Source organism: Haliotis rubra, unplaced genomic scaffold (genome assembly GCF_003918875.1).
Source record: "Haliotis rubra isolate DU_JTF1 unplaced genomic scaffold, ASM391887v1 Scf342, whole genome shotgun sequence".
NCBI classification, from domain to species: domain Eukaryota; kingdom Metazoa; phylum Mollusca; class Gastropoda; order Lepetellida; family Haliotidae; genus Haliotis; species Haliotis rubra.
This window is the reverse complement of record NW_025767016.1, coordinates 765883-783876: the sequence shown is the minus strand read 5'-3', so window position 1 is coordinate 783876 and position 17994 is coordinate 765883. Positions and strand designations below refer to the sequence as shown.

General features: G+C 38.8%; 2 protein-coding genes across 2 annotated transcripts in view; one reads left to right on the top strand and one right to left on the bottom strand.

Moving 5' to 3' along the window:
* The window catches only part of LOC124284684 (transient receptor potential cation channel subfamily M member-like 2), a 72825-nt gene extending 62762 nt beyond the window's left edge, over positions 1–10063 (bottom strand). Inside the window, 4 exon segments of the mRNA XM_046720785.1 lie at positions 1563–1580; positions 3972–4072; positions 4446–4607; positions 9951–10063. Coding sequence (XP_046576741.1) covers positions 1563–1580; positions 3972–4072; positions 4446–4571 — 245 coding nt within the window. The 5' untranslated portion in view covers positions 4572–4607; positions 9951–10063.
* A 1572-nt stretch (positions 10064–11635) lies between these two features.
* LOC124284702 (serine hydroxymethyltransferase, mitochondrial-like) overlaps positions 11636–17994 on the top strand; it is a 28206-nt gene continuing 21847 nt past the window's right edge. Inside the window, exon 1 of the mRNA XM_046720809.1 lies at positions 11636–11689. Coding sequence (XP_046576765.1) covers positions 11651–11689 — 39 coding nt within the window. The 5' untranslated portion in view covers positions 11636–11650. The remainder of the gene's footprint in view (positions 11690–17994) is intronic.

Below are 17994 nucleotides of genomic sequence, written 5' to 3'. Positions count from 1 at the left end.
GAGTCAGTCATTGCTTAAGCTCATTTTCAAGCTCTCATTTCATATTGACTGCTAAAGAACAGTGAAGACGTTTTGAACATTCTCAAGCTCTGATTTCATGGTGACTGTTAAAGAACAATGAAGACTTTTTTAACATTCTCATTTCATGTTGACTGTAGCTGTTATCAGCAGAACAAAATGGCAGTATTAGTCATGAAACTGTAGTTTGAGAATCTACTTCCACATAACACATTTGCTCTTGTAACTCTGAGCACCTTTCAGAAAGTTATTTACTGATCACACACAGGATCTTTCTCTCAACACCAATATTTGTCTTCTCAGCTATTAGGTGATTATCACCCGGGAACTATATTGTTTGTACTTTTACAAGGATCAGTGAAGTGAAATGTCACTGTGAATGAGTACATCATGTTTATGTAACTATATCAGCTTCAGTTAAAATAACGCACACAATAACATGTACCTGGGTAGGAACAGGAACAACATGAACAAGGACACAGGGAGGGTCATCCAACTATATGAAAGGCATTTGGGGAGGGTCCTTATTCTCAGTTCATTATTCTGAATTCTTGAAAACTTTTACCCATGGAAGGAAAGTCCAACCAACTTGTCTTTAAACGATTCATTACTTTGGGCAAAACCCCAGAACTGATGTGTTGCATAACAGATATGTTGTTGATAAAACAAGAATTGTATTCAATGTAGTAAAAATCTACAATATCAGTTATTGATATTGGACATAACAGAAGCAGGAGATATCTTTGGTTCATCTCATAAAGTATGACTCTCATATCCATCCTAGATCAATTGCTTCATCTGGTAAGCCAATGTTTAACCATCAACCCACCAGACTGAGTGCAATTATGAGCAGCTAACAGCAATGAGAGCTCTAGAAGCCTGAGTCTCAAGACATCAAAATAAACAAGAACAAGCACATTTTGACTTTAAGACTTTACATAAAATCTGATCATTAGTGTGCTGAAATATTATGTGCTACTGATGTGTCCTGCATTTAGATGTTATTCTCAGTTAAACATTTCACTCATAGGTTGACAATGACATGCTTCAAGCAACAGCTGTTTGGACTTGACTACAACGACTATGTTTCCAGCTTTACATGCATGACAATGACCAAAGGCTTGGGTAGGGTAAGCCAGAACACAACTATGCGGTTCACACTGACGGCCAGGCCACACACTGTGACCACATCATGATCCAACAGTGACAGCCAGGCCACACACTGTGACCACATCAGGATCCAACACTGTGACCACAGCATGATCCAACACTGACCACATCATGATCCAACAGTGACAGCCAGGCCACACACTGTGACCACATCAGGATCCAACACTGTGACCACAGCATGATCCAACACTGTGATCACGTCATGATCCAACACTGTGACCACGTCATGATCCAACACTGACAGCCAGGCCACACACTGTGACCACATCAGGATCCCGCACAGCCTGTACGACATGCATGGGTTAGTAGGGACATACCCTACTCAGTAAGGAATGCATTGAAATAAAAGATAACCTGTACTGCATGAACATTACCTCATTTCTGACTGGTCCCTTAAAAGAAAATATCATTCAGCATATTCAACTATATTCATACAAACAGTCATAAATCAAAGCAGAAGAAACATGAATACAATATCTACTGTGTATAGTTGTGACAAGAAGAAATGGGTACGTGAGTGAGTGAGAGAGTGAATGAGTGGGTGGGTGAGTGAGAGAGTGAGCAATTTGGGTATAACTCTGAACAGTTTATGTGGTACCTGGAAGTGGTAGGAAAGCTTACAAGAGGTCTTTGACAGGTGGGAATGTTGACATTGGTTTGCTAACAGTTTAACAACAAGGAGCATAATCACCAGATCCCTACTGACCAATTATCAATACTCATGACCATGATTATAATGGCAGAATGTATGTATGAATGATTCAGTGTTTGGATCATGTGGAATGAATGCTCGGATAATTCAGTGTTTGGATCATGTGGAATGTATGCTTGGATAATTCAGTGTTTGGACCATGTGGAATGCATGCTTGGATAATTCAGTGTTTGGATCATGTGGAATGCATGCTTGGATAATTCAGTGTTTGGACCATGTGGAATGCATGCTTGGATAATTCAGTGTTTGGATCATGTGGAATGCATGCTTGGATAATTCAGTGTTTGGACCATGTGGAATGCATGCTTGGATAATTCAGTGTTTGGATCATGTGGAATGCATGCTTGGATAATTTAGTGTTTGGACCATGTGGAATGCATGCTTGGATAATTCAGTGTTTGGATCATGTGGAATGCATGCTTGGATAATTCAGTGTTTGTCATTGGAATGATGCCATGTGGGATGCATGCTTGGATAATTCAGTGTTTGGATCATGTGAAATGCATGCATGGATGATTCAGTGTTTGGATAATGTGGAATGCATGCTTGGATAATTCAGTGTTTGGATCATGTGGAATGAATGCTTGGATAATTCAGTGTTTGGATCATGTGGAATGCATGCTTGGATAATTCAGTGTTTGGATCATGTGGAATGCATGCTTGGATAATTCAGTGTTTGGATCATGTGGAATGAATGCTTGGATAATTCAGTGTTTGGATCATGTGGAATGCATGCTTGGATGATTCAGTGTTTGGATCATGTGGAATGCATGCTTGGATAATTCAGTGTTTGGACCATGTGGAATTAATGCTTGGATAATTCAGTGTTTGGATCATGTGGAATGCATGCTTGGATAATTCAGTGTTTGGATCATGTGGAATGCATGCTTGGATAATTCAGTGTTTGGACCATGTGGAATGCATGCTTGGATAATTCAGTGTTTGGATCATGTGGAATGCATGCATGGATAATTCAGTGTTTGGATCATGTGGAATGCATGCTTGGATAATTCAGTGTTTGGATCATGTGGAATGCATGCTTGGATAATTCAGTGTTTGGATCATGTGGAATGCATGCTTGGATAATTCAGTGTTTGGACCATGTGGAAATCATGCTTGGATAATTCAGTGTTTGGATCATGTGGAATGCATGCTTGGATAATTCAGTGTTTGGATCATGTGGAATGCATGCATGGATGATTCAGTGTTTGGATCATGTGGAATGCATGCTTCGATAATTCAGTGTTTGGATCATGTGGAATGCATGCTTGGATAATTCAGTGTTCGGATCATGTGGAATGCATGCTTGGATAATTCAGTGTTTGGACCATGTGGAATGCATGCTTGGATAATTCAGTGTTTGGATCATGTGGAATGCATGCTTGGATAATTTAGTGTTTGGACCATGAGGAATGCATGCTTGGATAATTCAGTGTTTGGATCATGTGGAATGCATGCTTGGATAATTCAGTGTTTGGATCATGTGGAATGAATGCTTGGATAATTCAGTGTTTGGATCATGTGGAATGCATGCTTGGATAATTCAGTGTTTGGACCATGTGGGATGCATGCTTGGATAATTCAGTGTTTGGATCATGTGGAATGCATGCATGGATGATTCAGTGTTTGGATCATGTGGAATGAATGCTTGGATAATTCAGTGTTTGGACCATGTGGAATGCATGCTTTGATAATTCAGTGTTTGGATCATGTGGAATGCATGCTTGGATAATTTAGTGTTTGGACCATGTGGAATGCATGCTTGGATAATAATTCAGTGTTTGGATCATGTGGAATGCATGCATGGATGATGCAGTGTGACACCTGATTAAATAAGTTGGTAATTGAGTATGGTGACCATCATTCTGGATGGAGCTGATGGGATATGCATCAACATGTATAACATTCAGCTGAAATTATTCCAGCAACATGTAATGATGTATGACGGTACTATTACAGATGTGGAACTTTTTAGCAAAACATAATTGACATGAATATTGACTGAAAGACGTGTCCTGGTTTGGATCTCTGAGAAGATGCATTACAATGTAAATACACAGTTGCTACTTACGCTTTGTTGGAATCCTTCTTTACAGGCTTCCCAACATATCTTCTGCATTCTCGTCGTTTGATGTTCTTCATGATCCAGCGAATATTAGGATCCAAGTTATCCTACATCAAATCAAACAATCATGATACACACCATAGACTTTTTACATCCTGGCTTGATACGAAGACCATCCTGGTGACATTGACGCACTCCACACAATCAGAGCATCACAGTAAGAAACATCCACAAGAAACCACAGTGGCAACTCACTTCCTTATATACAATTTCTACAGTCATACCAAGGTAACATTTATTATTATCACCAACATATCACAGTATTACAGGCCCAGCTTCTACCTGCTGGACAGAGAGGATGACCCGACATATGTCTATATGTTAATGTAGATGACAGTCCTGATGTCTGATAGAAGCAATATGGTATATTCAATGCATGTCGTACAAACTGACATAAGTTGTGCACCACTATTGTCTTACCTGGAATCTGTTCCCTGCACCCACTTCATTGGCATGTGTGGCCTGGTCATTGAATTTGAGGCTCTGCAGGCTCCCTGTGGGCTGCATCCCTATGGACTCGTGTGGAGCCACTCGTGCGGTGGCCATGGTTGATCTCACTTGCACAAGCCCATCACCACAAAGCTAAGACCAAAGAACACATCACAATCTTATATTTACATTACATGGGAAACAAACCACTGACATTTCCATTCCATCTATTCTGAGTTATGTCCCAGTCTGAATCCTACAACACTTCCCAGTTCATTCTCAACTGAGCCAGTGCCGGTGTCAGCACATGGTATATTATATGCTTATCATTGTGAAGCAGGCCCTCTTTTTCAAATTTCATTCAATTTTTGTCCTAGAGAGAATCTATCACTACTTGGTATGACTGACAAAAACTGAAAAGAAGAGTCCTCATGTTAACGGATTTCGAACAATTAAGAACATCCGCTATCATATGAACAATTTTTTATTTAAACATATTTATTCAAGAGAATGGATTGGGTAAATATATTTAAATCAAAAATTGTTCAAATGAACAATTACAGAGCATGTCACTAAGTAAGGACAACAGTATCTAAAAACAAAAGCTACCATCCAAGTATTTACAACGTCTGTGCCCGAAAACGCAGGACACCAGAAAACATATAAATCAAATTCTTTGATTCTCTCTCCAAAACTCTCTCAGTAAATGTCTTTCGGTAAATCAGAGATAATTCTACGGATGTTTTTTGTTTGGGTTTTAAAAAAAAAAAATTTGCTTTTTGAAGAACATAAAGTACCTCCATTATCTATTATATTGATTAATGTGTGTAACAGGAAATTCTTTCATGGATTAATCACAGATATATTACGTAAATCCCGATGGTTAACCGTTTACTCGTAATTCAGATAATTTACCATCTCAACACAGGAATGATAACCCTTATCAACACGAATGTCCATGATAACTTTACTCAATCAACAAAATACATGCAAAAATACAGTCTGTAAATGATCTAAAAATATATGTTTTGAACATCAATAAAAACAAAAATTAAAGGACATACAAATTTAATTTGTGGTGCACTGCACGCTTTTTTCGATCGTTCACTACGGCTAGGCGTCTAACTCACACGCTTCGGTTTACCTTGATTTATGTTGTTAACTTCAATAAACATTACGTATTCTCTGTAATATTTGGAAAAATATGACAATAGTTGATTCAAACGCACATAAGATCATATAAATACCCCTGTCGTCAAGATATGGGACTGCCATTTCACATCTGGTGTGTGCAGTGCTTTTCTCTCGGGATGAAAACGCTATGGCGGACAAAGCTGAGCTGTGTGGTGGAGTTTCGTAAGTGAATAAAAAGTGCCTACATTTGGGATGATAAGCACCAAATTGTTTCAATAAATTATTATTGTCCAATATGTTCAAATACTACCTCAATTAATAGGATGTCAGTCTAGAAATCTCACAAAACAAAGAAAGCTGGTGATGAACTTTGACCTCAGCGAGGTGGTTGTTGTTGTGTCGTCATGACGACGGCTGCTAGGGACAAGTGCCCTCAGTAGATTTATCACGTTTTGAATGACTGGGGAGGGAGATGCCGATTGCGGATAATATGTGTTGTAGGTGGAGCATCTACAATATACAGTTGGGCAGCTATATAACATACGTCTTGAAATGATAAATAACAATTTAGTATTTGTGTGTCACGCAAGATGTACAATGGAGTGTTCTTGTGTAGATCATAAATGTTTTTTTTTTATTTGTTGATGCTGTTGTTAGCTATCATCACCAGATAATTAGTTCATGTCATATAATTAGTTCATGTCATTGTGTGGGAAAAGGATCCATTATAATGCTTATAGAAATGTGGTACTTATAACTGATAAAAAGGCATTTAGTTTTTGTCACGAACATAGGATATCGGACTTAAATTGTTAAAATTGTTGACAACTTAACTATGCTATCTCATGCAAGTTTTGGGCTTTGTGAAATGATGGAGTTCACAATTAAAAATTAAAGTAGATTAGAATTTCAGATGCAATTCTAAGTACACGACCCAGTTCGTGAAATACTTTAAGATGATGTTCTGACGTGGTTGTCGTATCCACATATCACATTCACCTGTTTAAATATCGTTTTAAAAACCCGCCCCTCCAAAACAGCTTTTGGACATATTTAGCCTGTACAAGCGTGCTTTATAAGTCTCAACAATGTTTTTAAATGAACGATGTTAAAATTACATTAGGCCAAGTATGAACACGTCTCATAACTTTACTCACGAATTCTAAATGGTTTGTTCATTTTTTATCACATTCCTGTTCTACCGTGTTTTTGTACTGCTCGGAAGTTGATGTTGCTTTTTATCACGGGGTATAAAGAAGGAAGTTGTTTTGTACACCAACACATCGCAAAGCTTCCTGGCATACATGCAGTTAGAAAATATGGCATGTACGTAATAGTGAAACTGTGACGACAGTTTTTTTATTTGGAATAGCATAATTTCATAGCTTACTCCATGAAGACAAACAGTTTCATTTTCCGGGATGGAATATATTTTGTCTTGTTTTGGAGAAGGAATAACTGCCCGTTTTGTCATGTCTGTCCTGCTATGAACACTATGTTTTTGTGCTGGTCGGTAATTAACTTCCTTGTTATGTTGTATCATGTTGGCTGGGGTCGTTGCTCATAACATCAGTCACTGGGTTGTGTGGCCCAGACTACGTTCTCCACAGACTTCCGTCATATAGTTGGTATAGTGACTGCATATTCGGCGTCTAACAAAACACAAACGCACACGCATGGACACACGCACGCACACATGTTTGTCGCATCGTGTATCAAAATTTGTATGTACAGTTATTTAGACATGTTGTTTGTAATACAGAATGTGTCTGGCGACGAATCGTATAGTTGTTTAATTACTGAATATTGCTGAAAAAGACCTGTCAAGACCCCGATATATGACGAAGCTCATATTATCAGTCATTAGATACCTACTTGTATATTACCTTTTTATATATATATATATATATATATGTGTGTGTGTGTGTGTGTGTGTGTGTGTGTGTGTATATATATATTACAACTATATCAATGTTACAAATACAATATCAATATAAGCTCTGTAGTGTACAATATAATAATGACAACACAAATCTCCCCCTTCAACTCTATCAACAATCCAGTGATTAAAAAATTCAGCTTCGTCCTATTTTCACATTTCTAAGCATATATATATTCTGCATTGCATATACATGTATCAAACGATCTTATAACGTATATTCAACCGTATTCGCTCCGAGTAATTAACACACCACAGTATAAATCCGAAGGTAATCAATTATAATCGTTTATAGTTTTATAACTACAATATTAAAAGGCAATCACCTACCTCTTGAAGACAAGTGTTAACCAACTGATGATGTGAAAAAGTTCGTATTAAGGAAATAATATCATATATGAGGAAAATGTTACAAATACAGGTGAATAGTAGTTTACAGCTTCGAAATGAGTTCGTGCATTTACACACCCCTCTCCTTATAAAGATCCAGTCAGCGGTCACGCATGCAGGGAAAGTGTGTATGCGTACCATGCCGGTAGTGATATTTAGTTGATTGTTGTAAACCATTTCCTCGATAAGCATATGGAGTTGAAGAATGTGTCTGCGCGACAGCACTTACACTATACATAATCCTGTACAGTCATTCAAAATTAATTTGTCATTACACATCATATCCTACTCAAGTTTTGACAGGGCTAACAGCAAATAATGGTATTTCTGTCTAAAAATATAGTTGACATATAGTTTGAAACGATCTTGTGTATCTCGCCATATGCACCACAGAGACATAAAAAACAATATCCAGGTCATAAGTGGAGTCCCATGAAGAGATGTTGCCTATGGACATTGCTCCGGTGTCCATATCACCAGGGTATTTCCGTTTGTCACATTTGCATATGTGATGCCAACATTTTTTACTCAATTATTAACTTTGGATGTCCTTACCATTTCATATGCACGTCTGTCACAAGTTAAAGCACCACGAGGGTAGACTTGATGATGATAAACGAGTTACAATCAGGCTAACGACTATGCTAAACGTGATAGATTCCTTGTTGGTTGTATTGATAACATGCCTCCATGTTAATGCCACTACTTTTTTCGGCTTTTTATGGGTGACAAAATGCCCATGCGACGTTCAGTATTAACTACCTCACCCATATGGCCCGGCACTCCTGGTTGATACATATATTATACCATATCGGTGTTCATACTAATTTGAACCCGTGAAGGTCCGGGTTAGAATGTTGATCTTCAGTAACCCATGCTTGTCGTAAGAGGCGACTAACGGGATCGAGTGGTCAGGCTCCCTGACTTGGTTTACACATGTCATCAGTTCCCAATTGCGCAGATCGATGCTCATGCTGTTGATCACTGGATTGTCTGGTCCAGACTCGATTATTTACGGACCGCCGCCATATAGCTGGAATATTGCTGAGTGCGGCGTAAAACTAAACTCACTCACTCACTCATACCAATTTGTCAATGGCAAAGGAATCCTGTATGAACAAGCAAGGACTTTCTGAATGCAAGTTTGGTGAATCGATTCTGATGATTTAACCACTGTCGACACAAACTCCATTTTGTTATATACCGATGCCATATAGCTTGAATAACTGCTATACACGTAATATTAGTAAAACGACAACCGAAACATGACATTTTGTAAACAGTGCCCTGGGAGGTTGCCGGGGCTACCACAGATTGGTCAGAGAAACATGTGACTGACATGGTGACGAGAGAAGTTGTATTTGTCTCTTGCATCTGTATGTGCAGGTGGCAATCCAAAGCCTAAACGTTGCGTATCAGAACCATGTTATATACCAGATGTAGTATACATGAATTACAACATGGCTACTACAGCCGACACATGCAGTTGACACAGGGCCTCTGTCCGAGAGAATACCCAGGGACTACAATCTTACGTGAAATGTGACAGCAAGCAGGTTCATAGGGGTTATGGAGGCATAGAAAGAAAAGGTGTCTCTCTTTATGTTCTTCCTGGCTAAAAGCCAATCTGTGAACCACCTGTCGCACTGCTGTTCTCGAGGTGCACATAGCGACGTGTTAAAGTGCACCAGCCACAATAGCGCACCATGATCCATGCAGGACAGAAGGATAGTTATAGCTGCATTAAAGCCCTGCCATAAATATACTTCCTCACGGTCACATGCTCGAACACCAAGCATAGCTATATATATGCCCTGAAAAGATGAAAAGCTATATACGCGGAGTAGACACAACTTATGGAAAATACCTTTGTTTATTATACGGGATGGCGATGTGTTGGTTGAGATCCTTAAACCGTTGTCATGGAGGACTGGATAATAAACGTACGCCCGGGCGTATAGGACGGAATGTAAGTATTTTCCATTAGCTAATGGAAAAATACTGGCCCATGTACGATAAAAAAATATACTTACATAATGCCACCGTGAATATATACTTCACGGTCATGCACACGAGTTATACGCGTAAGAGGAACGCTGTGTATATTTCTCACACCGTTGGATATTAAAGATGACATTCATGCATGTGCAAGTAATACGAAGTGAGTGACGATTACGCCATGCACTGTTAGTTCAGTATGCAACAATATTAATGGCGCCCGGGCACCTGCACATGGAACACCATGCAGCCATACTGGCAACAGTTCACTCTGTCAGCAATCTAACAACCACTTGCCGATATTCTCCCAACTTAAAAACAAATTGCCCCTAAAATATTACTTATCTCCAAACACAACAACAAGCAAATCTGACAAGAGCTGCATTATGCACCAAAGCTACCATATATGAGAAAGCCTCCGTGAACCAGTACCCGTGTGCATGAGTCTGTCTACACCAACCCACCTTGTGTGAAAATAAGACATTGTAATAAATATTTAATCAGGGGGATCTTTGATTGCTTCAGATCGATCTAGATTCTAATCATGGTTAAGACGCAAAAAGCATTGCATGCAAATAGCCTGACACCGATCGCCAGAAATCCATGACCGTTAACACGAGTCAAGGCTAATCGACCAGCATTTTTCGTAAAGAATATTTAGAAAATAATTATTACAAGGAATTATATAGATTATCTGTCGAGTGTGAAACAGTTTGTGAATCCCGACCCGTAGCGTTGGAGATATTATTTATAGTATTTTATTAAGAACACGTAGAAACAACATCTGTGACGTCATTAACAAGACATGACGTCACATTTTCCATTTGCAAAAATGCATTGTGGGGGTGACATGTTGCATTGCTACCTTTGCAAAAACAATGAAAACTGTGTATCAGTTGGTATGGAGTATCCCACTCAGCATGAAGCGAACTGTTTGTAGTTCAGTGAAAATTACAACCATATCTACGGGTAATATATGTATAATATGTATCATATATATACTGGCCTCAAGGCCCTGGTGGGAGTGTTTACTAGTGAGGGAGCTGGGTTTAAGTCCTCATTGAATATTTAAGTTGTTTCACAGCCTATCAGCTTATATTAATTTGGAAGAAAATCCCTTCGCGGTGCAGGCCTCAAAATATACTCATGCCAATAATGGTTGTCACCCCCTCCCCTCCCCACCTCACCCCAATACCTCTCCAATTAAAAAAATTGAAGGGGGTGACAACCATTATTGGCATGAGTATATTATTTTATTTTATGAACCTAATGACACCTCGTTTCTCATAGGCCTACTGGCCGGGTGGTATATATTTTAATCTGTCCTGTTTATATGTCTATATGTATGTAACGCAGTCGCGCTCAACATTCAATTGATCGTTCAGGTTCATAAGCGACCTCACCCACTCTTCTTCACAATTAGCGTCCCCATTTGTACGTCTGAAAACTTTTACTTAGTAATCAATTATTTGGTGACTTATTGTATAAGTACCTATGTCCGTGTAGTAGACATGTAGTATTGTACGTGTCATATCAGTTACTTTGGGCAAGATAAAGGCTTATCTTTACTCTCACTAAAGATGATCGCACCATGAAACGGACGATTTATTCCAGATGGGAAATTTCCAATAAAACGTGATGTGGAATAATAGGCTGTCGATGGCGACCTTCACATTGGTCTTATGGCGTGGCCTTGTCCTTAAATCATGTAAATATTGAAAGGTCATTTCCCGCAATGTTGGCTGTGTGGCGAAGTTTGTGTGTCGGATCTCGGGTAAGACTAAACATTCCATTACATAATTTAAGGAAATTATATTTCACGTAACATCAATCTTCCATGTGCATTTTAATGTCAGTTATGACCTTTCAGGAAATATGCTCATTAGGCTTGTTATTGCTTCAAGTGTTAGGTAACGGTACCTAATGAAGAAAAAATACGCTCCGTTACTGTTACGAATAATTTCAGTGTTTGTGCATGGTGACAGTGTCAGAAGCTAATATGTGTAGTGTATAATGCACGCTGACAGTGGAATATTAGTGAACTGTCGAGTCTTGGAGAGCAGCTGAGATTGCAGCTGGCACACATATCGGCGACTGTTCGCCCTGTTTACGAGACACATGGCAATACTTTTTGACTCTTACCTACACCAATTATCTCCCTTGTATTGACATCTACTATATATTATCGATATTATTGCATAGGTTTTCAGTGCGAATTTTAATCAGAGTTTTAGAATTATTATTTTTTGTATTTTCCACAATAGTGTGCTTGTATTCCTCTGCTTGGAATGTTGTGTGTTCTTGAAGACAATGTTTAATATAGATCAGAGCGTATTCAGGTTGCACTTACAAAACAGAGTGATGAAATAGGCTCTGTAGCAACCGTGCCATAAAATGGATGTGACAGTCCTACCACGTATGCATCATACGTTTCCAGCAATATTTAAATGGTTATTCAAAAGGACCTGATTTACCTACTATTGCTGATCATATGAACCTCATAACAAAATATTCATTAATTCTGAGAAAAAGGTTTACAAGCAATAATTAAGACTTGCAGGCTTATTGTATCACTTTGAGAATGTTGATAAAATCCATATGAAAAACATATGGTATTACGGTCTCATCAGCTTGAGGGCATTGTTTGCATGTTATGCACAGCTCAGCAGATTCTTTCATGCTTTTTTCAATCTGTTATTTCATTAATGGTTAACGTGTCATGACAAATCCTCTATCTCTCGGAATAGCTGTTCTGTAGACCTCCCCATGGATCAATTCGCTTGGTTCTCATGATCTCAAATTACCCAACCTTGACTTGCATTTGACTGACCCATCAAACATAAAATATGGAAAATGGAAATAGGTAAGGGAAGTGGACATAGACATTTTTTCATTAAAAAATAAAAAAATATATACTTTTTGACGTCTTTCTTTTGAATATCAGTCAGTTTTTCTAAGTTAAATTTCTCTCAAATCCCATAATAATCATAATGATAGGACTAGCCACCATGTTGCTGATATCACTAAAGCAACATCAAGGCTGGTTTGTAACTCACATTCAGATCTGTCCTTTAAACCAGTGGGTGAGTGAGTTTAGTTTTATGCCACTTTTAGCAATATTCCAGCAAACGACTCCACACATGGTATCCATGTGGGGAATTGAACCTGGATCTTAGGAGTGACGAGCGAACGCTTTAAGTTTAACCACTGGGCTACCCTTGTGACCGCCCCTCCATTAGGCTAAGTAGGGTAGCAAATAAGAGTGAGATCCAGGGTTATGGTGGGTTTGCAGGAAAAGGAGATCAGGAGATACGGAGGATGGTCATGACATCAGAGTGTGTCATTGAAGTATGTGAAAGGCATTTAGAAGTTGGATGAACATGAATACATGACACGTTTTATGGATATCAGCTTCTTTTTTATTCTTTACACGACCTTTCAGAGCTAATTCTTGCTTAAATCATTCACCTGGATGAAGGAGCAAGAATTAGCTCTGAAACGTCGTGTAAAGAATAAAAAAGAAGTTGATATCCATAAAACATAAAGAGTGTGTCATTGTTGGCTCATGTCATAACATGACAGCCTGTCATTACTGACATGTGTCATTCAGGCAGCCTGTCATTGTCGATGTGTCACAACTTCTCAGCCTGACATTGTTAACACATTTCACAATATCACAGCCTGACATTGTTGACATATGTCGTGACATAACACACAGCCTGACATTGTTCCTGACATTGTTGACACATGTCACAATATCACAGCCTGACATTGTTGACACATGTCACAATATCACAGCCTGACATTGTTGACACATGTCACAATATCACAGCCTGACATTGTTGACACATGTCACAATATCACAGCCTCGCATTGTGGACAAATGTCACAATATAACAGCCTGACATTGTTGACACATGTCACAATATCACACAGCCTGACATTGTTGACACATGTCACAATATCACACAGCCTGACATTGTTAACACATGTCACAATGTCACACAGCATGACATTGTTAACACATGTCACAATATCACACAGACTGACATTGTTGACACATGTCACAATATCACACAGCCTGACATTGTTAACACATGTCACAATATCACAGAGACTGACATTGTTGACACATGTCACAATATCACAGCCTGACATTGTTGACACATGTCACAATATTACACAGCCTGACATTGTTAACACATTTCACAATATCACACAGCCTGACATTGTTGACACATGTCACAATATCACAGAGCCTGACATTGTTAACACATGTCACAATGTCACACAGCCTGACATTGTTAACACATGTCACAATATCACACAGACTGACATTGTTGACACATGTCACAATATCACACAGCCTGACATTGTTGACACATGTCACAATATCACAGCCTGACATTGTTGACACATGTCACAATATCACAGCCTGACATTGTTGACACATGTCACAATATCACAGCCTGACATTGTTGACACATGTCACAATATCACAGCCTGACATTGTTGACACATGTCACAATATCACAGCCTGACATTGTTGACACATGTCACAATATCACAGCCTGACATTGTTGACACATGTCACAATATCACAGCCTGACATTGTTGACACATGTCACAATATCACACAGCCTGACATTGTTGACACATGTCACAATATCACACAGCCTGACATTGTTAACACATGTCACAATATCACACAGCCTGACATTGTTGACACATGTCACAATATCACAGCCTGACATTGTTGACACATGTCACAATATCACAATTGTTGACACATGTCACAACATCACAGCCTGACATTGTTGACACATGTCACAATATCACAGCCTGACATTGTTGACACATGTCACAATATCACAGCCTGGCATTGTTGACACATGTCACAATATCACACAGCCTGACATTGTTGACATATGTCACGATGACATAATCACACAGCCTGACATTGTTGACACATGTCACAATATCACACAGCCTGACATTGTTGACACATGTCACAATATCACACAGCCTGACATTGTAACACATGTCACAATATCACACAGCCTGACATTGTTGACATATGTCGTGACATAACACACAGCCTGACATTGTTGACAAGTCATGACATCACAGTCTGACATTGTTGATCTGACAAAGTTGACATGTGTCATGACATCGCACAGCTTGTCATTTTTTACTCATGTCGTGACATCACAACTGTAATTATTGACGTGTCATAATGTCGCCACCATACTTTATGACATGAGAAGCTTCTAGATGCTGTTATCAGTGCATCTTGCAGGGTTTTACGTCACTCAGAAATGTGCCTCCAATAGTACGAAATAGTACAGAATGTGTGCAGAAAAAATATCTTGTGTCCACAGCGTACCCTAGTAATATTTCTTGTGCTAAATAAGTAAATTCTTGGCAAGAAACAACTAAAATTATTTCATTTCGTGACATTCCTCTGATTCCCATCTTTGTAAGTAAAGGTTAAACCTTATGTATGCTATTGCACAGCACAGCTACATATGAAGTGATGCTAATATTGTGCATGGTGAGTGTGTATGTTCAGTCTGTACCCTACTTATATCACATGCAGGGGCTGCCTACTTCTCCAACTGCTGGCATTTTGTTGTCATCAATATTGAACATGTTGAATCTTTCTTCAAAGTTTGATGAAATAAAGTACATTTGGAGTAATGTGGTTAAGATGCTCATAGATATAAGAATAAGTAAACAACTATCGTATGATTGTTAACAGATCGTGCTAATGTCTGAGGGCACCGTAAATCTTACAGACTTCAATGGCAGATTTACAGGTCACTTAGTGTAGTTTCACATGATAACATAGATTTATCTACAAGGATTTATCTACACCTATTCATAGGTGAATATTTTGTCCCAGGCATGCAGCAAAAATAAATACATATTTAGAAACTGGAATTGCAATTGTCCATATTCTTGTAAAAAAAATCCAATTCTCTGACACAAAATCTTTTCACTGATTTTTCTAATGATTCCCTGGAAAGTAAACTAATCTGAAACCATGATGGACGTTGGCTTTTAGAATGACTGTAGATGTTTCCCTAACTCCAAACAAAGTACTGGTATCTGTGCAATGGATGATTTTTCCATGGCACTTGTGTTGTTGCCAAGAAAGAATGTCCTTTGCCAAAGCCTGCATCACACAATGAGATGCAGTCATGCATTCCACCTTATGTAGGATTTGCTTTCTGTGTCAGTTTCATCCTTTGTGTGTACGAGACTTTTATCCGTCTGATCTTGTTACGAACATGTACTTGTGACGCGAGACTTGTGAGTTATTTCTACTTACAACTTCCCGTCTGGCAGCTACCAAGCAAAGGCCATTGCACAAGATTCATGTGACGGTTAATTGTCAGCTGGCTCAAGTAGATCATTACCACTCCTGAGTGAGTGAGTGAGTGAGTGAGTTTGATTTTACGCCGCTTTTAGCAATATTCCAGCAATATCACGGCGGGGGACACCAGAAATGGGCTTCACACATTTTGCCCTAGACTAAGGCTTAGTCACTGAATATATAAAATTTTGATAGTAACAAACAAACCCATTTATGTTGAAAAGGAGCCCTAGGGAGACCAGAGATTCAGAACCTGAGGAAATCTAGACTTGCTTTATTTAGGGCTTCAGCACTGCAGAGAGGGCTTGGCAGTAGGGGAAATAATGTGGTTCAGGGACTGTGAGACAGACTAATTTTGCCCATGTGGGGAATCAAACCCGGGTCTTCGGAGTGACGAGCGAACGCTTTAACCACTAGGCTACCCCACCGCCCACCACTCCTGAGAGAAACCTGTGTACTGAGACACAGTGACAGTGGTGATTGTTTACAGTTACAAGTTTATGTTGCTCCTTAGATAAATGTAGATGTAATGATTGGAAAAAATAGTACCAGAAACTATTTTTGACCAGGAAAAATATATTCTGATATTGTGTTGTTTTAGGTGCAGCTTTATATATGTGTATGGGGCGGTAGGGTAGCCTAAGGGTTAAAGCAAACGCTCGTCACACTGAAGACCCGGGTTCGATTCCCCACATTTGTACAATGTCTGAAGCCCATTTCTGGTGTCCCCCGCCGTGATATTGTTTGAATGTTGCTAAAAGTGGTGTAAAGCTATACTCACTCACTCACTTAATATATATACATATTAAATAATAACGACAATATACAATGACAGTCAGACATGAACATGTGTTTGTGGGGAAAATAATAAAATATTTGGCAGCCACTGTTTAAACTGCGGTTTAATGGAAACCATGGTACATCAGAATGTGTTATAGTGAGGGATGACTGTATATGTAGGCCATGAATACAATAGGAAAACTTCCACTTGACTAGTCAACCTAAATGTTGTTCTGATTCAGGCAAGTGGAGGAATATGCAAACAGTTCCTGCTACAGATGTAGATTAATCCCAGCTGTTGCTTGTAGCAAGTCACATTTTGCTGAAGAAACTTGATGACAAAGTTCTTAGCGGTTATTGAAAGATTTAATTTCTAAAGTCTAAGACTTGATGTACAAAATGGATTTGGTAGAAGTCACTATCGTCCTTCTTTACAAGTCATCTTCACCTGCAATTTATCCAAACTTGATTGAATATAGAAAAAAAAAGCTGTACAACGGATGTATTAGACATTGCTACATTTCAACAGATATGCTGGTACACTTCATGATCAGGAGGTTTAGTCGACAAAACGACAAACGACAGAGAAGGGTTTTTAGGTATAATGGTTTACAAAACACACCCTACATCACGAAAATCACATGTTTGTCGTAAACACATTGTTCTTGATTGGGACATGAGAGTTTCCGATAGAGCCAGTTAGACATTTTAGTTGGACAGCTCAGGACGTGCTGTGAGGTACTCCCACAGACAGAACATTGAGATGATAGATGCCATAATAGGGTATTATAGAGATGTACATGTGTAAAGCTAATGTTGCCATGACAGGGTAAATGATAGTTAGAAATAGCTGAACAATTGAAGTCAAGCTGATACGTATTGAAGTCAAGCTGATATATGGTTTTGGTGGAGTGCTGTTT